The sequence below is a fragment of the Pygoscelis adeliae genome, unplaced genomic scaffold, assembly GCF_000699105.1.
Source record: "Pygoscelis adeliae isolate BGI_AS28 unplaced genomic scaffold, ASM69910v1 Scaffold77, whole genome shotgun sequence".
Lineage (NCBI taxonomy): Eukaryota > Metazoa > Chordata > Aves > Sphenisciformes > Spheniscidae > Pygoscelis > Pygoscelis adeliae.
This window is the reverse complement of record NW_008825216.1, coordinates 4,188,785-4,211,742: the sequence shown is the minus strand read 5'-3', so window position 1 is coordinate 4,211,742 and position 22,958 is coordinate 4,188,785. Positions and strand designations below refer to the sequence as shown.

The 22,958-nt window shown below is 35.8% G+C and overlaps 1 protein-coding gene across 1 annotated transcript in view; it reads right to left on the bottom strand.

Annotated features, from left to right (window-relative positions):
* Positions 1 to 22,958, bottom strand: part of SIPA1L2 (signal-induced proliferation-associated 1 like 2) — a 125,794-nt gene that overhangs the window by 35,873 nt on the left and 66,963 nt on the right. Inside the window, exons 7-10 of the mRNA XM_009329170.1 lie at positions 22,169 to 22,326; positions 20,059 to 20,635; positions 14,225 to 14,499; positions 1,817 to 2,074 (exon numbers count right to left, since the gene is read on the bottom strand). Coding sequence (XP_009327445.1) covers positions 1,817 to 2,074; positions 14,225 to 14,499; positions 20,059 to 20,635; positions 22,169 to 22,326 — 1,268 coding nt within the window. The remainder of the gene's footprint in view (positions 1 to 1,816; positions 2,075 to 14,224; positions 14,500 to 20,058; positions 20,636 to 22,168; positions 22,327 to 22,958) is intronic.

Sequence of the window (22,958 nt, the reverse complement as noted above, 5' to 3'; positions counted from 1 at the left end):
CATTTCTGTTGCTTCTTCCTCTTTTTATCTCTAAAAACAACGATTTTATCGCTGACTTCAGTGTTAGCTCATTTTCAGATCAGTTGCGGTAACTTCCCTGGTTTATCAACCTGCTTCTCCCTGCCTGCACTCTTCAATTTGTCTAAATTGATATTGGGTCTCTGACCCTCTAAAATCTCTTCATCATTTTCCTAGCCTGAGTATACATTTTCATCCTCGCAAGACTACTTATAAGTACTAATCAACCTTACTTCAAACTCTTCTGATTTAAGCCCATCTCTCTGCCAAGCCATCAACTATGCCTCTTCCCATGTGAAAAGACCTTGCCAATTAGGTACCTTTCTTTTCATGTTTCAAGACCCACATGTCACAGTTCATCATTTTCCTCTCTTTTCATTATTTATACTCTGTACCATGTCTTCCCCAAAACAGCACTTCTGCATTGCACTTGTTTTGTTTAAGTGATACAGGAATTTTTTCATGACAAGAGATAGCCTCTGTCATAGTTTTTTTCCACATGCTTCACTGACTGTTAGTAGAAGCGCAATGAATGTTTGTGAAGTTTTTTGGAAATTAGTAGTATGTCAGAAAGCTTTCATTTTTCCTCTGTATAGGCATACAGTATGCTTAATAAAGCTCCATAAATCCTGAAGTATTTCTAGACATTTGATACATTGTTGTCTTATGCTAGGTTTTACTGAGAATTTCAGTAACAAGATATTAGGAAAAGCTTAAGTCCTATAATGGTATATACATGCTTACAGAAATGCACCTCTCCTTTTTTCAGGGGGTGAGGAGGGGGGTAGAGGAAAAGGAGAATACAAATGATCAAATGGCCATAACTGGGAGTCTGCCTTCTCCAGACCATGATATAGACCTATCTTCAAATATGTACTATTACCTGTATATATTTCAAACAATGTAAAAAGTCACTAATTCTTTTCTACTAAATAAGAGAGATAGTGTAGCAATAGCAGCATTTCATAATTTTATCCAGTATTTTTTAAAGCTATTTAAGACTAGTATTTTAGATTTTCATATCGATTAGATATTTTCGACATGCAGTATTTTTTTTCCTTGGAAATTAGAACTACAGCACCCCATGGAAAAAGAGCATAAGCCGAAATAATTGCAAACAATAAAGGACAGAGAGTTCTGCTCAAGACATATAATTTTCCTAAATAATTCAAAGGTCAAATGTATTTACAAATTTTTAATTTTAAAAATAAACTTTAAAATCTTATGAAGAATTATGATTTAATTAGAACAGAGCTAACATTTAAGGATACCATCCCATCATCTAAGAGGTGTTACATATTCAAATCACAAGCTCTGCTTTGTTTAATTAAAAGCAAAGCAAAGCATAAGGACTGGTAATGAGTTACAGAACCCTTTGAAACTATGCCAATAGCTTGGTAATGAGAGTAAATAATTCATTTTTTAAAGGGATGAGTTCGTTTTATTTATACTCCCTATTTGTTTGAATAGGATCCCAAAAGGTGGGGGACAGGACATTGTTTAGATCAAAAAGTCACAAGGCAGTTTCCCACTTTATTCATTTGGGACTAAAGGGAAAGGTTAGCGGTAGGATCCTCAGTACAGTCCACTTTCAGCACAAACAGCAGAAGTCACTTGTTTCAAGTAGAGGGAACTGGGCTCAGTGAACGCTTTTTAATACAACCTCAGAATTAAAATTACTGTCAAAACTCAACAAAATAAGGTTTAAAAAATAAGTACACTAAAGTTCTAGAAAGCAGAGATATCTAAAGTAAGGCACATTAGGAAAATGACAGGCATTAAACGGGGAGTGTATTACCTTGCGCCATCTGGCAGTTTTCTGTCAAAGGAAGTGCTGCGAGGAATGGCTGTCTGAGCCTGCTGGAGAAGCTGCTGGCACTGCAGTCTGTCAGATGTTCCTAGGATTGGAGAGGCACGAGAGAGAGGCTGCCCAGCGGGAGTCGGCACCCGATGCCAAGTGGTATTCCTTCTGAAAGGGGTTTTATACTCACATGGGGTGCCTTCACTGTCAAGTTTGTATTCCACCATGGGTATACGACAAAGTTCTGAACAACCCCTGCGGGACAAATAAAAATGCTGATCAGTCCCACTGGAGGGAACAGGAAAAGAAATCTTGCATTCTTCAGTCAGAAGTATAAGCATATGTTTCTTCTAGGTGCCCAAAGGTGTTCATATAGCATTGTACAACCCTTTGAACGCTTCAAAACTATCATGCCAACCAGGTAGGAAACATTTCAAAATAAAGGATTTGCTCTCATGTGCTCAAAGGTTTTTGAACTCTCTCCTTGCCCTTCAAAAAGGAGAAAATATTGAGCTTTTATAAATTAATCTGCAGCTTGAATTTTACATAAAAAAACTAGTAGAAACAAAGCATTCAGAAGTCAGAAAACATCAAGTTCTTTATAACAGCTTTAGTTTGTTTAAATTTCATAAATACAAATAATTTCTTAATGTAAAAATTTACATAACCAAAATTACAAAACAAGTTTGTTGCTTTGCAGCAAACAAAACGTTTCTTAGTGGTATTGAGAATTTTCCTTTAGAATCCCACCTTGTCCCCACCAAATGACAGAGCATATACACTGCGATGCAAATGATTAAGTGGCATCTAAATATTTTTCTATTTGTTTTCAAAGTGTACTTTCTAATGTCTCTCCTCCTGGGGGTCTCTATGCCTGGAAGAGAAATGGCGAAGTGGAAGGAAGAGACAAATCAGAAACAGCCTGGCTTACAACTTCTGCTTGAAGCTTACAGTGTGGTTAAATACTAGCAGTATTCCCAAAAGTGTGGAGTCAGGTAAAAGTAGTGACAGTGTTCCCCAAAAGATTGGTCTGCCTGTGGGATATTTGCTGTAGACTCAGGCTGGACTTGAATTAAGGGTTACTGTTTCAGAAATTAGTTAATAGAAGCTTCACACCCACTTTAATCCAGCACTGATTATCATTGCAGATATTTTATATTCTCACATACCATCTTCATTATTTGTCTGATAGGCAGTGCGTACTAAATTAACATCTATAAAGAAAACACCCTAAATAATTCTAATGCAATGCATTACGTTTGAGTAAGAAATAGTGAAAATTTGCTTCTCTGTCTCAACTACAATTCTGCTCTATCCCTTGGGCTGAGTCTTGCTCAAGCTTTGCTTTTGTTGAAAACTCAACATTCACCATTTCCGACTAAATTAAAATTACCTAGAGAAAGTGTAATAGAGTGTGTGTAAAGTGTTTACAGTCTTAATCCTGAAAATGTTTTGGCACAAATGACTTAACACAAATGTGCAGTTCAAATAAATTGTATAGATTCTCATACATTAAATTTCTGTCCCCCAAAGCTTCTGAACCAAACCCTAAAAGAACATTTTCATTGTCAGTGATCTGGTAAGCAGATAAAACCCCCAAAAGAGAATTCCTGTTTTTTCAAGGTTATTCGTTGATCACAAATATCACTATTAAACGCACCAGTAAAATTTGACATGCGTAAACTCTGCTGACTAATCATGGCTGGACCTGCTGGAAGCATCAGAGAATTTTACAATAATGATTTTCTGGTTTTAGCTTCCCTTTGGAGGTAAGACCACCCCAATAGTCTCCTCCCACAGACAAGGAACAGAATTACAGAGGAACCAATGTTATAAAGTTATTAATTAATTTCAGAAGGTCAATTTGATAGGTCTATAAGCCTTCCCCCCGCTCTGAAAAAGCCACAGTTATTCAGACCACCACTTCGAACTACCTCAGTTCATGAATCTATTTTTTAAAATTGTGTCACACTTCTGAAAATCACAAAACACATGTTGGGCTCTTAGAATGATGAACCCCATGGAAAGGTTGAGTTAAGCAAATCGCATAGAATTGTGCAAACATTTCTACTGCTGAAGCATACATAGAATACGTTTCTCCAGTGCAATATTCAACTGCTTATATTCCAAGACCATTCTTCTCTTCATAAAGTTCCCTGCCTCATTCACTGCCTGCAACAAATAAGACCAAGGTGTAGGAGACAATAGCCTCCTGCAACGCAACCTTGATTCATTTCCAGAGCAGGTCCATGTTACATGAACGTAGAAAGTTCATGTAACAAGGAAAAAATAACCTAACATTGATTATTCAACTAAAGACTTTCATAAAGCTTTATATACAAAACAAACAGAACAAAGAAAGCCCAGATGACATAGCAAGGTTAATATTAGTTTAGTGCACTGCATAATTTTTCATGTGGCCATATATACACAGTTTGTCATTATTTGACTAGGAAGTTGAACAGTTATGTAGGCTACAATTTCAACCATCCTTCTGCTGATTTCTTAGTATTGTTTCACTCCCTTCTTCATTCCTATAGACCTTAAGTGTTAGAAACAAACCACCCCCTCCCCAGCTTTTATTATTAAGATATCGATTTCACAGTTTGTCTTGGGAATTGAGAAAGTTACAGCATGTAATTGTCATTGTATCCCTTATTAGATACCCCCCATAAAGTACTTTAAGTGCTGTAAAAATAGTCATGGGTTTTGAAGGCAAAAGGGATTGTTACTACTATTTAGTTTGACTCAGCTTGCTAACTGAATAACTAAAGCATGATATAAAAATAGCAAACAACAAGCTTTCCCACAAAGAATAAGAATTTAAAATTTTGTAAAATGTTCTGGTTTTTTACATCATGAAAATGTATTCCTCTGACAAATGAAAAAAATGATTCAGGACAATATTCCTGCAAAAAAAGGCTTACAAAACAACCTTATTTCAAATCACTATAAAAATCTAACAATGTTATTTTTAAATTCAAAATGGAGCCCCAACATGGCTGTTGTAACCGGCCCCCCAAAATTTCCATGGTTAAAATGGAACTACTTTATACGGCTTCCTTTCTCACATAGACTTTTAAATTTTAATTTAAAAGGGCCAAACCAATCAGTTCAACATTTGTATGAAAAATTTTGCTTCATTGCTTCACAAGCACTGCCTAAAGAACAGATACTGCAGTATACTGGGATATGTAAAGTCATAATTGTAGCTACCTCCTATACCAGAAAAAAAGAGATTCAATTACTTCATGCCTGCAACCCAATAAGGATCCCCACCCCCCACCTCCCGCCGTGGATCAAACTGCAAGTTATCTTGCACGAAAAAAAACCACAAAATTAAATGCAATTTCCTATTAAATATTTAATTTGACCATTATTTAACTTCTATTTATAATATTGTTACTTATTCCACTGGATGAAGAATATACATTGGCATTGGTATTGAATGATAGCTTTTAATTCACTTTTTAATTTTTTTTTTTTAAATTAACTTTAAAGAATATGTAAAGACAAATCTATACCTTATGGTCTTAAAAAGATATTTAAATTTATGTTAAACAAGTATAGGATATCAAACGTCTTTCCCAATTATATTCAATATAACATTTCGAAAAAGACATGTTATCAAGCAAGTGTGACCAAGTCTTAACCACACATCAGAAATGATAGCACTTCCTGTCCTTCACTATAGTTTGGTATTAATTATATCAATCCTTCAAAATAAAGCACAGATTCCTACTAATGTCTTTGGTTCAAGAGCCATATTATCCCCTATAAAAAGGGATATGGTTCAAGAGCCATATTATCCCCTATAAAAAATTTGGTTAATAAAACCTACTCTGCAATTACACAGAGCTTGACTGTGATACAGCTTGCAGGTCATGACTGCATATTAAGAGTCCACTATAAAAATCTGCAATATTTAAATGTTAATGCAAGGAGCATTATGTTCTGAAACAATTATCAAGCAGTCCATTAAATTTTTCACACTATGTTAACCAAACCTTTCAATATTAATTTAAGATTCCCTATAAAGGTTCTGTAAAAGGCTCTGTGAAGGGCCTACATTAGGCAAGGATGCTAGTTAAAAAAGGTAAATGTTCATCTCCACAGAAAAGTTTGAAGCTTTCATATACTATGATCAGCAGTTTGCCACCTTGATAACTACACAAACCCCTTCTTTTCTGTTATATCCTACCACTATCAACTACTGGGTATGACTTCGGTATTTGGACCCCAACTATCTACAGATTTCATGCATCATGAACGATTTGTTAGGGTAATAACAAAACTAGAATAAGTGGTTACAATTTAACTTTAGTTCAACATATTACAGATCTGAACCACTAAGAGGGATGTAGGGATAAAGAAGTAATCATTGGTGTTCACCAGTTGTATTACACTGATAAATTATCCCTTACTATCACCATTTCAATTTAAAACATTTGATCTTGCTCAATAAGGAGTCTTTATCTATATCTAGCAGTACAATAAGTAATTGCATTCTTCTAACAAACTTTGCATTTGAAAGTAATCACTTCTATTACAGTGCATGTTTGTTCTTACACTACAGCAGTTCCCACAGCGTGTCACAATGAGACTGAGGACTCATCACGCAATCTATTAAATCCACATAATAAAACATAGATTAATTTCACATAATTGTAGGGACTTAACTGAAAAGCAGAATTTAGTAGCTTAGTTTTGCTTAGACTCACCATGTAGTTAAATAAGACATACATACATTTTCCCTTCTCTGACACTCTGAAGTGCCTCCTGGAGGTAACCCCTCGACTCCATTGATTCCCTACATCAACTACAGTGCAAGTCCAAGATATTGGATAAGATTCAAACTGTCTAGAGAACTTTGGTCAAGAAGTCAAGACTGGATGAAAGGAGCTAGTCAGGAAATAAAAGAGGAGAAAAAAAACCAAAACAACCAAGGTGTTCGGCTTACTTGTATGATCAGTAAGGCAGTAACAACCCCTGCAGTCTCTGCTGATGGAAACTAGGGCACAAGCAGAGCAAGGCGCATTTCCAAATCCCAGAGAACAGAAAAACAGTTACATCAAAAGACAACAATTATGGGGAATAAAGGTTTGAGAAGCTATTGGCAAGAAGAAAGAATCATTGGGAAAAATAGGAAAGATTTTTGTGATGTTAAAAAAAAAGCCTTCAAAATTCACCATAAGCTTGTAAGATGAAGAAGCGCTGGAAAACCAACATAAGGGATGTAAAAGTTATATTATGCTCCAACTTAAGAAATGGAAATGACAAGTAACAGAGAGGACAAATGAAATAGGGGGAACAGTACCAAATGGAGATCTAAGTCTTTGAGGTCTGAAAGGACTGAGTTCAGAATGAATCCTGATTTTGAAGTAGTCTTTAAGATACTGGGGAGACAAGATTAGTAATAAGACCACACATGAGGAGACACAGGAAAACACAAACGATCCTCATCAAAGAAAACCAAGTAGAATATGTTTCCCAGAGAGAGGTTATGCAGTCTCCATCCCTGGTGTTTTTGAATCCCTGACTGGATAAAGCCCTGAATAACCTGGCTTGACCTCACAGCTGACTCCGTTTTGAGCTGGAGGTTGAACCAGATAATCCTCTGCAGTCCTTTCCATCCTGAATTATCCTATTCAGGTATTATTATCCTATTCCATGAATCCAAAAGGTTTTCAATGAGGTAAAGATCAAATCACTTGCAATTTCTGCAGAGATGTGCATTCCAACCCAGACATAACAAAAATGGATCCTAAAAAAATGTTTTATATAATAGTAGGTATGTGTACCCCAAGTTATTAACAATGAAAAACTTCTTTGCTGACCCAGAATTGAGTAGGCAATATATTAAGCTTCAAAACGTCAAAACCATGTGGTTCCCTTGAGTTTTTTCAATCATGTTGAATAGAGAGAAGGAAAAAAAAGAGACTCTGGGAGTCTTATTTACATCTCTCCATAGAGACAATCAGAGCTTTGCCTTCCATTTTGGGTTTTTTTTTTCTGCTTGACTGTAACAACTGTACATATCATAAACTTCAGCAATTATAACTAACTCCTGCTATGAGCTCATTCATAGCTAAATGCAAGAAAAACTCTTGGATGAGAAATACGATAAGCATCAGAGAATTGTTTTCAGCTTTGTACCTTTTTAGTTTATAGTTCTTTTGTTAGACTATTTCTGGGTGGAGACCATATGTTACATACATTGCCTAGGTTTTCCTTTGTTTTGATGCAAATCAAAATAGAAAGAGGTGCTTGTAAAATAAAGTTTCAGCTTACCAAGGATTATAGTAACACTGCATACTTAGCTTTACTCTCTTAAGTACAGTGAATTTAAGGAAAAATGTTAAAATGCAAATTGTATATACTGACAAAGACCAAGTTTACACATCCTTTTCGTTGAAAACTATATTGGGAAGAATAAAGCTCAAAAGAATTTATAAAAAGTGACAGAAAACAATTTTTTATTTTTTTAAACAATAAAGAAGTCTTTTTCTTTTGTGCAGAAGAAAACCATGATGTTTTGGTTATTTAGAGAAGAGACAAAGCACATGGTGCATGACATATTAAAGATGGGGAAGAGGGCAGCCCGTACCTTACGCCTAAGCTCTGTTGTTTGCTGGTGCTGCCACCCTTCCAATTGCAGGAGGAGCGGCAGAGACTTCACAGTGAGGGGGAGAGCCAAAAGGTCTTACTGTGACATTGACCTTCTATCAGGACTTCCACTTAAAATGTAACAGCTTAGGTTAAAATCTCTGGTGCTAATCAGAGTTCTGACAGAGTTCGTTTTTGCCAAGAGTCTCCATCAGGCTAAGTCACAAGTGCATATGACTCATTCCCTGCATCTAATAATGTTATAAGAAGTACAGTAATTCTGACAGTAAAGTTAAGCATTTTCTACCATTTTATTTTTTGTTGGGTACAGAGGATTAACTTTTGCAAGTGATACGGCTTCTGATTAATATCATATGTTCTTAGTGCTAGTTCTTTCAGTTACCTGTAAAAAACATCATAATCTAGAGTTCTCAGGTATTTGCAGCCTTCTTAGGTTAGTAGCAGGGGTAGTAATGAAAAGCTTTGGTACATCCAAATGCTACTTTTACAACCAAAAGTTCAGTTTCAGGTTTTTCTGCTTTAACCCCGCTCAAGTGTTGTTAGTCTGGCAATATCCTGCCAGCAATTCTAGACCTGACTTCTTTTTAGCTCAGCAGGCTTAATTAAAAAAAAAAAAAAAAAAAAAAATCTGAAGGCCTTATGAACTATCCCACCAACTTATGGCAAACATCCTTGGGAGAAGATTTGAACTCCTGCACAAAGTAAACCCTTCCACTTCCTAAAAACATTTTTCCCAACATTCTATACTCTGCTGGTTATCTGTTACTTAAAAAAAGCCCTAGAAACACAATTGTCTAATAAGATCACAATCATTTAAGAGGAACAAGCATCAGGACTGGGAAATACAGAAAGTCATTACACCTATTTTATTTGTAAGAAAGAGTTTGCAAAGTTCAAGAGAATAAAACAACTTCAAAAGAAATGCAGTAGTACTTAGTAACGGCCCACAGGCAGTTTCAGGCCTAGTTACTAAAATATTTCCATTTTCAAAATCACCTGCAACAGCAGGAAAACAGTCTGTTACTTGTTCAGACCAACAGGTGGAAACTACCGCTGCTACATCTCCTACAGTGGTTGTACATGAGTTTGTTTCTCATCCATCCCTGGAAATTTTGCTTAAGGTTTTGTTCTTTATCTAAACTTTCTAGAAATTGTTTCTTAAGCAGTTTCTTCTTATATATAATGGGAGTTGAACTAAGACAGACACATAAGTTTCAACGTAGTAAGATTCTAGCAGAATCTACAGTTTAAAATGGATTTAGAAGTACTTGAATTCCTTGATTGGATTTGACTGATTAAGGATATGGTGTCCTTGAGCATTACTGTGACACACCAATGAAAGCAAGTTAGAATGAACATCATTATTCTCCTGTTAAAACGTGTATAATTCTAGCTACTGCACTGCAGTACTAGGTAATATTGACAACAACAGAAGAACAAATCAACAATTCTGAAGGGAAAGACATAGCATAGAAACAAATATGACACAAGGATACTTATTCAGATCTGACCAGCGTGTTTGTTCTAATACCGCTTTGTAATTTAAAGAATTTATGTTTTAAATAGCAATTTCTTCTTTCTATCTAAATATCAGCCTGGTGTCATGCAAATAATTATGATTTATCAATTTGTGCATGATTATTTAATTGATGGAGCAAACTGAAAACAGCAGGAGCTTTGTCTCAAGTTCATTAATTTTACAGGATAGTAAATGAAAGGCCTTATTCCATGATTGCTTTTGCATATACTGCTATCAAAACTATAGGTAGAAGGATCTACATTAAGTAATGGTATGCATTTCTTGAGCAGAATTTTCCTCTGTAATTTCCTAATCACTGTAACATTCCTTTGTAAGCACCTTCAACATTCCAAATAATTTATTTTCATGCTGAAATAAATTAATACAAGACAGTTTGCAGCAAAAAATAAATTAGTTGTTAATAGTTCATTGCTACTATTCTCAGTGTATGCACACATACTTTGTTGGTTTTCTTTTAAAATATAAAGGGTTTATGGACTGAAGATGATTTATGGGTAAGCTAACAGAGAAAAAGATCAAGTTAAGAACTTGATTGAAGATCTCCACTTTAGCTGGTATTTTTCCAAGGGACTGGGACTGCTTTGGAAACACCCTTGCACACTGGTGTTAATTTTCATTTGAAGGCTGTAATTCCCAAGACACTCCGTGGCACTGATGTCCGATCTGTGTAAACTCACTTCAGAATTTGATCCCAGCAAGGAACCAGTTCTAATAGCAACCTAAAGAGAAAGTCCTCACTGCTTCGTATTCCTAAAACCCAGCAGATAGAGCTAAGCAGAAACTACTCTTTCAAGCAGTGGATATCAGCTGATTCTCTCAATAAATGAAAGACAGGCATTAATAAAATGATACAAGGGGATTTTTCATGAAACTATGATTTTTTTTTTTGCTAAAATTATATTTATATTCTTGTAAATGTATGTCAATTTTTAATGCAACTGATTCTTGTAGAAACAAAGATGAATGTATTTTTATATCTATGCACTGTGGACAAAAACTTAGTGGCTGAACTTGAAACTCCAGATTATGGCATTTAAAGTAAAATTTTTTTATAAACTACCAATATCTACCCTGAGAAATAAGGCTGAAATACAGAGAAAAAAACCCCAACTGCCAGAAGCTGTAGGACGAGTCAAACTTTCAAGGTACTTATTTCAGCCTCCAAATCTACTGTTCTACATATGTCAGATAGACTGAAGTATCATTTCTTAGAAGAAAATCTCTAAAACCAGCTGTGAATGAAAGCAATAATTATTGGAGCATACATGTGAAGCTTTCTCCTGCTTTTGAACCATCATTCTTCTAGACATGTGCAGCATGTGGATCAAGGATTGATGGACCCCCAACTTTGAAGGAAATATCTGTATGTCTGTTTTGAGTGTTATTTGATAATTATTAGAGCTACTTGACAGTAAAAAAGTTCTCTTCTGATGAGCTGGCACACCTGCCTTAACTGTTGCTCACAGATACGTGTTGGAAATCACTCACAGAGACCTGATTCTATCCTATATAGCTGCGCATGGATTCTCCAAGGACACTGACATTTCTTGTCAAATGAAGGTGAAATGGATTCTAGTTCTCCAGATACTCATGTTTTACATCCAAAACTACTGCTTGTAAATTTCTGGATAAACCTGATACCAGAGTACAAGAAAGACATGAACATACTGGAGCAAGTCCAGCAAAAGGCTACAAAGATGACTAAGGGATCAGAGCATCTGAAACACAAGGAGAGGCTGAGAGCTCTGGGATTGTTCAGCTTGGGAAAGAGAAGGCTCAGGAGGGATCTTACCAATGTGTATAAATAAATACCTGATGGGGTGATGGGGAGAAAAGATGACAGATAAGACTCTTCAGAGTTGTATCCAGTGAAAGCACAGGAGACAAGGTGCACAAATTGAAACACAGGAAATTCCATTTAAGTGTAAGTAAAAACATTTGTTACTGTAAGGATGATGGAACACTGGAACCAAAGTTGTGGAGTCTCCACCCTTGGAGATATTAAAAACCCAGTGAACATGTCCCTGAGCAGTCTGCTCTAGTTGACCTTGTTTTGAGCAATGGGGTTGGACTCAGCAATCTTCAGAGGTCCCTTCCAACCTCAACTATTCTCCGTTTCTATGATTCTGCAAGATAAGACATTGCAGACGGCTAAGACAAGCAATTGAGTAGGAGACAGGGAGATGGATTTGCACAAGTTTTAACTAGTAAGTAGCTGTGACAGACTATCTTCTTTCTCCAGACCTCTGGTAATTTATGCCTTCCTGCCTTCTCCTCATTCCCCCGCTCATTAATATATTTTACAAACAATGTCATAGGTCATGTTTGTCAACTGAAACTCTCAGTCTTGTCACCTAATTTCTACATTGCTTTCTGTCTGCTCTGTTTAAGATTATAAACATTGAGAAAAGGCAAGCTCAAAACTCTCCGGATATCGGACTCCTTTCAAGTTGAGCAATCAAAATCACTAATCATATTTTGGGGATATAAAGGGGAAAATGAGGAGCTTTCTGTTTCAGTGAGAAGTTGATATTTGAGAGAAAGAGGCATTAATGAAGATATCTTTTTTATACTAGAGAGATGAGGCTGAAAAGAACTTAAACATAAATGCTTTGGTGTTTTTCGTATTTTAGAATAGAAACACAGTTTTAAAAAAAATTCATTCCTTAGTAATTAGTCACACAATTTTAAAAATGCAAAAAAATTTATAAACAAGAACAGCTTTTGCAGATTTTTCCCAGTTTGGTGGCACTCAGTTAAAACTCCTCCTACACATAGACTGAGTGCCATACATCACACTGATTTGGGATTTTAACATTTTATTTCTAAAAATGTATCAAAGAGGATATAAACAATTCATACAGTATGTATTTTTCCATCAGGGCCTATAAAATACACGTTTTTACCTTCAATATAATAGGATCGGCTCATTAGGCTCATATTCTGTAAACAGCTTGGAAATGTATACCAAACAACTCAGTGAAAATTCATACCCAGAAGCAGATGGTGAGAATAGCAAAGCTAAGCACAGAGAGGCTTAATTGCAAATTCTATCCAACTAAGCAAAACGGTGGTATTCTACATTCACAGACATTTTCTTCAGAAAGGAACCCAACACATTGACATGCAGGTTGAGGCAGGGGAGGGCACTTCTGTGTCATTCATCAGGCCAATGACTACTTGGAGAATTGCCACCAATTACACAGTATTCGTGTACAGTTGGCACCAGCTTCATAGTGCTGCATGCTACGTAAAATTTTATGGCTTGTTGTCTTGCCAAAAGCAACACATCTAATGTTTTTTCTGTTAAATTAAAAATCAACAAGAGATTTAAAGTTGGCCTTCTGCAAGAAGACAAGTAATTCAATTTACTGTGGTACAGTTCTCATTTAGAATGAGCCAAATTAACGGTGCCTAGACAAGGTATGTGAGAAATAAAGTTACATTATTATAATGTTTTAATTTTACCCTACTTCTTCTCTACCTCATAATATTAAAAAATGTCACCAAAAAAGGAACACTGACAGAAGAAAATTGCATTTCATCCCTGAAAACAATGGCACAGTCACTATAATAATCTTTATTACAGTCTTTTCCTGAGTGTGTGAGCATTTATTTCATGTTGCAGCAAGATTTCTTTGCTTTAACTGATGATTTCATTGATGTAATTAACTATTTAATATTACTAAATTACGTATCTGTAGAAAGTGAGGAGAACTCTAAGACTTGGTACCATATATGTCCAGAACCCAGTATTTCACTACTTCTGTTAAAATTTCAACATAAGAAAAAATAAAACAAATCTTTTTCAATAGTCAGGAGTCAGAGAAATGTCAAAGACAGACAAGGTACAGTTTTCAGAGAAGGACTCCCAATTTTCAAATTTAGTATTAAAATACAAAATTCTCCCGTGGAAGAAAAGAAGTCACATCAGCTTTCATAACAGTTCAGTCATGATGCACTGAAGTTTACTTCTTATTCTTTCAAAGCCATATAAAAGTAAATTTCCCATTAAATTTCTTACAGGATCCCATTTTATCTTCTATTACAAGCCAATAGGGGTTTTGGGGAAAAGATTGCTTTAAGAGCCTTAATAATATTATCACCAAACATTAGAGACAATATCCATTTCTTGAGGGCCTCAAATAAAAGAGCCATCATTTAAGCAGTAGCAGAGGAAAAAACAAACAAACAAACAAACAGATATAAATGTCACATTGAGAATTGTTGCTCGTTACCTTCTAGGCGCTCCATCCTCATGTGGTTGAATAATCACCACTTTTACTGTCACTGATGTACGTAAAAGGTCAATCATTTGTTCATGAGTCAAAGTTGCCACAGCCACTTTGCAGATCTCAACCAGGCGGCTCCCTTGCCGTAGGCCTGCCTTCCATGCAAAACCAAAGGGCTCCACATCCGCCACTATCCCTTCAAAGTTCACGTGGAATCCAAGCTGGCCCAACCCATTCCTCCGAAGGGTCATTTCTGTGGTTTCACATCCTCTGGTCACTATCTAAAGAAGTATCAGATCGTTACGATTGGCAGGACATTCACTCCTTTGGACACACAAACAGATCTGTTTTCAAACACTATAAAGCCATGTATGGCTTGATATTAAATATCTTTAATATACTAATAATTATTTTAACATTTATGGTTAAATGAAGGTTTCTGCATAAAACAAAATGAACAAAACATTTCACAGTGCTAAAAATCTTACATCCCCAGAGCAGGCAGCTGACCCGTGTCAAGTTCCTTCCCCCTTGCCCAACATTAACACAATACATTTATATCTTATTGAAAACTTAACAGCTGCTTTAGTTTCAAAACACAAAGCAAGCAAAATGCTGCCCTGTCAGTTACTTCATTCTTGTTGGCTGACTGACTGCAGGTGTGCAGGCATTTTTTCTTCAGTATTAGACAGTACTAAACTTGAGATATAACATGAGCCAAATTGAGTGAAATGCTTCAGTTCTAGCAGCTTTTCTTCCTCAAGAACATAGCAATGAAGATAATTTTGATTTATTTTGCCTTATAGTCAGATTCCTAACTACCACCACCTCCAGATGTGGACATCACTAAAATGAGATAAGAGTTTTCATGTCACTGGGAAATTTAGAAACAAAAAAGTTACTTTCTTCATATTCAATGAAAAGTAATTCTGTCATTATATAGAGTTGCCAAAATCCTTCAAATTCAGACTTTGCTAAGCAGGCTCATTTCTATATACTATGTAACAAGTCCTCAACAGTTTTGCCCAGTAAAAAATAATCATACAATAGCGTGTATGCTGAGATACTGCACCAGACTCAGAAGACCAAATTCTAGTCCACATTACAAGGTAAGTTTGCGAGTTACCCTAACATTCCCTTCTGTCAGTGTCACAAACCCAGTATGTATTTTAGCTCCATTAGTACAATTAGAACAAAAACTTAACCACTGTGAAACATTATCAAAAATCTTTGTTCATAATGCATATCATTCAAAGATCTCACAATGCTTTATAACACTCCAGCAAGGCAAATATCCGCTCTTTAAAGATGCATGTGTTACGATACAGACCAAGGGATCTTCCCAAAGTCACACTGCATTAAGAGCAGTTCTACAGCACACCTTGTTCCACAAGGTGTTCACGCTGTTTATGGTTGCTTTTAGCATGCATTACAAAGTTACACACATTACTCAACTTTAGGTATCTAATTCAAGGTGCTTAAGTTAGGACGCTAGTGTCCTGTATAGTCAGCTGTATAGGATAGGTCTTTGTAAAGGTTGTTTTACAGCTTGAGCTTAATTCAGGAAGCTCTTTTGGAAGAGTCATTCTCGCCCTCCATTGTCTACTTGAGCCAGAATCTGGGCAGCCTAGCTCACTAGTTTGCTGTGTGCTTCCCACAGAAGCATGACCCAACCTAATTCAGGACTGCGTGACGAAGGAGTGGGACTGTGCAGCTAGTGAGATATTGGCACAGTGACTGGGTAAAGCTGTCACAAAACCACTCCTTTCACTACCCGAGTCAGAGGCAGTTGACTAGGTGCAGTTTCATGGGAGGTTTAAACTGATCTAAGACTCTGTTACCACTATGCTGTCCCTTGTATCGCATTAGCAGTTGTGCAGCCATGCAGACAGATCAGAGAGATGATACAGCTGAAAAACAGGGTGCTTTTTAAAATAGCGTTCCAAAGGGGTGGCAGGCAGCGAATGGATGGGACTGTCTCCTTCACTGGCAACTATTATGAAAGTACGTCTCCATCATCAACAAAGGAACTTAAGACCTAGCAAATATTAAGCTGTAAGTTACTTTCGTAGCTTCCTGTTTACACTTCCTGTTTAGACAAATCTTTTGTCCAAGTCTGTTATAGAGTCAGGGATGAGAGGCCTAACTTCCACGCCCTTCCCAATCCAATGGCTGACCGGAAAAACTTCGGAGTATTTGTGTAACTTATGCCTGCAACTTGGTCAGTGACTGAAAGTCACGGTTTTCGGTACCTTAGTAAGTTTTAAAGCACTATTGCCTTTATAGTAAGTTTTAAAGCTCTATTGCCTTCATAGAATATTTCTATATGGATATTTGTCACTCAGCAGAAAAAATTAAAACTTGCACACATGAGAACAAAGTGCCACAAAACCATGAGTTACTGTAAGTTTGCTGATCTGAGAGAGCTGGTACATGCTCGTGCTTTTAATCTGTGATAAACTCAAGGAAATGAAATACAGTTAGCCCTCATTCATTAAGGGCTAATCTTCATTGAGCTGTGAAACATCGGAGAAAGATCTTGCAAGGATCTGGTATTCTGAGAATCATTGCCTGGCAAATTTAGGCTACTTAAACTGTAGCACTTTGACCTCATAAACCTTCCAGTTATTTCTGAAGACGTAGGCTTCAAAGTTAAAATGTGAAAGCCATTCTTGAGATGTCCAAAATGTACTCTGGAGGTTTTGTTTACAAAATCATATTCTGGGTCTTCCTATCAAAAAAGCAGCTATTTCCTTTGTTGTTATTCAGCTCTGAGTTTTTGGTATCTTTCAGAAGCTTTCCATTTTAAACAGAACTTTCTGTTGTGTTTATAACTGTGCATATGGTATTAGAGCTATATGGCATGCTGAAAGCACTAAGCTTTAACTCTTTTTTCCCAGCTCTGAGGTTCATCTTCAGTCACGACTAATTTCCAACAAGACTTTCATAATTTATGAACTAGAGAAGTGAAAATGAAATTTTCAGCTCTTCATCAGTCTCCCTACATTTCTGTCACAAGTTTCTAAAATATATACAATATTTAGTCATACAGTGAAAAGAAGAACATGCTATTAGAGTCAGGAGCCCAGCTGAAGGATGGAATTTTATCCTTATGAAACTACACAATATTCTTTTGGCGGGGGCAGACACCTCTTTAACATTACGTCAAAATTATAGAATACTGCAGAATGAATGCACCAGTCAAAGTATACGGATTTCCCCAACTCAGAGCACTCAAAATCTCTTCTTCAAGTTAGTTAAATATTCAAAGGTTAAAAGAGAAGGAAGACAAACATTCCTGCCAAAGATTCATCTATTTCAAATGGAAAGGATTCCAGGAGATCAAGTCGTCCACAAGTATATCCCCTAAAAAGTGACACTGCATGTTAAATAGTAGCGGCACGTAAAACATAGTGCTGCTCCACTTCAAAATAGGTCATTCTGCTTACTTGGTTGCCGTTTCACTGAACATGTGGCTGTGCATGAATTAAGAGCCGGCTTCTCTAAATGCACTTAATACAGATGAAATTAAAAGACAGAGATCCTCTAAGTCCCATGAAGAAGGTGAAGAGTTTTTTTACTATACAGGCTTCTTAGGAAATTCTGTCTACTCAGATTCTTGTCTGAAGTTCCATACAGGGTTTTCATTTAATCTTGTATCACTCTGCCATTCTCTGTTATCCTAAAGCTCAGAACCACTGCTGAAGCAACAACTTCTGTTAATTTCTGCCTTCAAACACAGCCTGCCAAGTTAATCTATAGTTTGCTTTTCCTGCTCTTTCTACTTTGCATCTCTAGATATTCTCCCCCACAAATACAGATCTGACTCCAGATTGACAAATTCCAGCTCTTTTTTTAGTCCTGAACTGATTCTTTTGGTTCAAACCAAAATTACAGTTTCAGTTTTTCACATCTTTGCTTTATCTGAATATTCAGATAGGTTTCCTATTCATCTGCATGATTTAAACCCAGGCAATAAAATGTAGTTATTTCTTTGACAATCTCATTTAGTAACTGCAACATTTTACTCACTGGTTTTAAGAAATGCTTTTACTAGTGACTGAAAAGGGTTAATCATCTGCTCACTGAAGTTCGATATTACATCACAGTTTGAGCTTTCATCTTTAGCATCTGCTGGCACATGTGGTTGTTGACCTTAGCTGTGTTCTGAGTCACTTAAGGTTTTTAAAGGATGCGTATGAAGTGTGGAATCAAGAGTTTTAAATACTTTTTAGTGGTTGTTATGGTCACCTCTGAGCTTCTATATCAAAATGTATATAAGGACTGTTTAGAAAGCATTCAACATCATAAAACAACTAGGGAATAACGTTAATATGCAGCTTTCAGAAGAGAGGAAGAAGCAGGGAAAAAGGAGAAAAATATGAGGTATTGAAACAGGGATGAAAACAGTTTTAAAACAAGTAGTGACAGCTAATTCTTTTAAGCAATGTGAAAGTTGGATAGGTGGCAGTGAAAGAGAGAAGGCGGCCAGAGTTCATTGGAATAGATACTTGAAGCTAATATTTGGGTTAACTTGGCAGTAACTGATGCTAAATTTTTGAGGCTTAAAGCCAATTTGTCATTATTTAACCCAAACTCTGACCATAAAAAAGAGGAAGTATTCAAGTAAATATAGATCACCATTTCATTTTGTGTTTTTAATTACTGAATTTTAAAGATCTGTCCTCAGCAACTGGGATATTTCCATGTTTTGTAAAACCGCAGAAGTGAAAAACAGCAAAAGAAATTGTCGTCACTAATGACAGAAAAGGTTTTCACTAGAACTTTGAATCTTGTTTTCCATCTCTGTTAAGCAATTTATATTGTTCATTTAGCAATATTTAATAGGAGTGAACTACGTGTACACTATTTTTCAAAGGGAAGTATCTGTCTAAGGAAAGTGAAACTGAAGACCTCAATGAAAAGGATAATATAACAGTGGCAAGAAGAGTTTAAAGACATTCATCTATTGAAAGATTAATTGTACTTTGGAAGAAAAAGGTTATTATTTAGAGCACGATATTGAGCAATGCTAAATGTGACTGCAGAACTACAGAAGCCCTAAAACATCAGCTGCAATCCAACTGTTCCAGTGTGAAAATGGTAAGCATAATGATTTCTTTTCAGTACTGGGCTTTCTAATACGAACAAAACTGATACCATGTAGATCACTTAAATTACGATCAAAGGGCAAAATTCAACCACATGAAGTAGGTGCATCAGCACTTTTACCTTGGACTTCCTGTCAGTTCATTTGTACTGACTTGAAATAGTTACAGGACAGTTGTGCTAACAGGGTCATCAAGTGTGTGAAAAACTTTATCCGGTCAGCTGGATATTAAGTTGGCATTAATTGGTCTAGTTTTTTTTACTTCCTGCAGTTCCTCTGTGTAGAGGAACAAATCAGCAGAAACACTTACACAAATTTTTCTGCTAATATTCACGAGTTATTATAAAAAGTCCAAGTGAGTTATTTTACACATTAAGATTTTGTATATTTTTAAATTACGGTATATTTCTACCTACAAAGGTGTGATTTGAGAACAGGCTACAGCAAGAGAAGACAAAAGCTTAGCCTTTCAATCCCGATTTCAACACTGAAACCACCCATGGCCTTGGGCAAGTCTATCAGATTATTGGTATCAGATTCCTCATCCCTGAAAATGCGTTGATAACCCTTATCTCATATGTTGTTGTGAGGATTATTGTTTGTAATGGTCTCTGAAGACTGAAAATACTCTGAAGTACAAACATAGGACATTTTTAATTGCATCTCAAAGGAGGTGTAGACAAGTAACTTGATAAAAAATTTGGAATTCTAGTTTAGAAACTGTACTTACTTCAAGTCTTTGAACAATTTCTCTGATGTCTTCAGTACAATTATCTGCTGCAGACAGAAGAATACATTCTCCTCTTTCATAAAATATTTTGATGCTCATTAATCCAGATGTCCATCCAATAACATCTCTGCAGGAGCAGTTAAACACAACGTTTTTTGATTCCTTTTCAATCAACATGATAAACTCGTTGGAGATTCCAAGGAGACATTCAATGTCAGCAGACTGGCCAAAATCTCGTGCAATCACATTCCACATAATTGCTCCAACACTGAATAGATGTGCATCTTTCCTTGGTTTCACTTTTTCCTTTTTTTTTGCCCCTAAAGTAATAAAGCTAAACTTTGCTGAAGTATCCACTGTAGCTGTGGTAACAAAATTTTCTGCCAGATCTTTCAAGTATTCTTGACGTGTCCTTGTGGCCATGGCTCGAAATTTTTCCGACTTATGTGCCGCATTTTCAGCATTAATAACTTTGGCTAAAAGGAAGTCCCTAAAGACTGCTGATTTGGGGAAAGTTACTCCTTTGGGAATGGGTGGACCGAACGGAGGTACATCTTTTGATCGTGAAACACCAACACTGGAAATAGAAAAAAAATACAATGTTAATTCCTGAAAAAAAGATCAGATGATAAGCAGAACTGTGATCTCTGCAGTCCATTTACACAGTCGGGTTTAGCTTTGACATGTCAATTTTCAGACATTTTAGTCACATCAAAGAAAACTGATTGGGTTGTCTGGTTTAAAATCACTTTTTTCTTTTAAATATATAAAAGACATTATGGATGTATCTTACACAAAAAATATCAAGGATGACTCCTTAGGGTGTCACTGTCTCCTTTCTTTAATAGAATAAATATAAAAATGCTTTGTGAGACATAAATGAGAGAAGTATTTTTAATTTTTTTTAAATGTAAGTCTGACTATCATTTTCAGCTGTCACTCAGTTGCATAATCGTAAAACTAAGAAATACATAAATAGAAACCAGAATTTATTTTAATCCTCAGACATTTTGCTACAGTGAAGTGTGAAGACAAAGAAAAAGTATCAGTGTCAAATGTGTCCATAATGGGAGCATTCTGCACCGGTTTAAGTTGCCTACTCTATGTTCATAAAATTTCAAAATACCTGCAATTCTTGATATGGACAGTTCACAGCAAGATGTAAAAGAAATAGGAGTATTTTCTCACTGATAAAATTATACCTATAATTGATATCTACATAATGTATTTCAACTGAAAAAGGATTTCAAAATACTGTGCAAACTATGTCCAACCACCAGTAGTTTGACTGAAATGCAGTCACATTTGGGATGACAGACAGACATCATTTAGCAATAAGAAAAATGTAACTTATGAAATGTCATGTATTAAAAAGAGCTACTGAAACAAAATCAAGTTCTAAATGATAGCTTAAATTCTAAGAGACAGCTAAAAGACAGTAATATGACCTGACCTCATGATGTACTTTAATTTCATTCTAAACAATGAATAAGTAACATTTATACATGCTAAATCTGCACCATTACGCTTCAACTCCTTATCATTATGTGCACAATTCCCAATTAGTTCAGAACTACGCTTCCACCCCGGTTACCTTGCTAGAATTCATGGTGCAGTGACTTAAATGTGAGAGTTAAGGTCATCTGAAATTTGAGATGTTTTTATACTCCCCAGAAGTCCTCATTCATGTGCTTAAAGGCCATGACTCATCCCGGTGTCATATTGTCATAATCAGGGATTTACACAGGTTAATAGTCTTCTAAAATACTTTATTTTCAAACACTTTCTTTGAAAAAGGAAATGTGCAATACAAATTCTAAATTAATTTCTTTTGCTATGTCTGCAAATCTTATTTTCACTAACTTGTTACATCCCCATTTTGTGCCCATAAATCAGCAACAGTTTTCTGCATACACCCATTTAAGTCTACAAACTGTGCTCTGTAACTCTAGATGTGTGCAAGGGAGACATTAGGGTTTAAATATCACAGAAAATGTAGCAGAAATTTTAAAATTGTACACATAATACCTCTAGGAAACAAAAAACTGTTAGAAGAGGCAGTTCCATTGTAGTCTTAATAACAAACAAATAATTATAAGGGTCTACTCACCTATAGCACACATTTTCAGTGCAAGGATTATGCACTTTGACTATGACAAATACATGTTGAAAGTGGGAACGAATATTTTTTGGAGTAAAGGGAAGTGCTCCTGGCTCTTGGAAGACAATGGTAACTATGTCATTTCCTATATGCCTTTTCCTTAGTAGCTGGACAAGAAACATGCATTGAAAAATTAGTTATTAAAAAATGATCACAATTTCTTCAAATTAGAAAAAAAAATCCAAAACAAAATAAATGAAGCTTATTTTTTCAGAAATAACTTTTAATTAATCATATCCTGGATAGCTACAGATAAAGGATATCGGACTGAACTGCAAAAAGATAGGGAAAGGAAATTGGGGTACGTTCACAAAAATACTAGTGAGTTCTCTTGCATCCCCACACTAGTTCTGCATAGTTTCTGTTCATTTCTCTTTTATTCTATGAGAAAAATATATTTCTCTTACTTTAGTGCATCATTTTAGTAATACAAAAATGTTACATCACTTGACATTTCTCACTATCCAGAGAACTGCACATCAGCTCCCTCTTTACAGTGTAGTATTTGCTTCTATATGAAAAATATAATATTGTTTTTCTTTCTCAATAAACCTTCCTGTTCCATTTTGCATTTTTATTAAACATTGTCCTTAACGTTATGATTTTGTTTTTAAATAGATTATCATGAATACTCATCACAAATTTCAGCAACTGCACACTTGAGGAACAGAGCTGAGACACAGAATACTCATGGAGAAACAATAGCTATTAGAAACTCATTAATTAAAAACTTATTCTT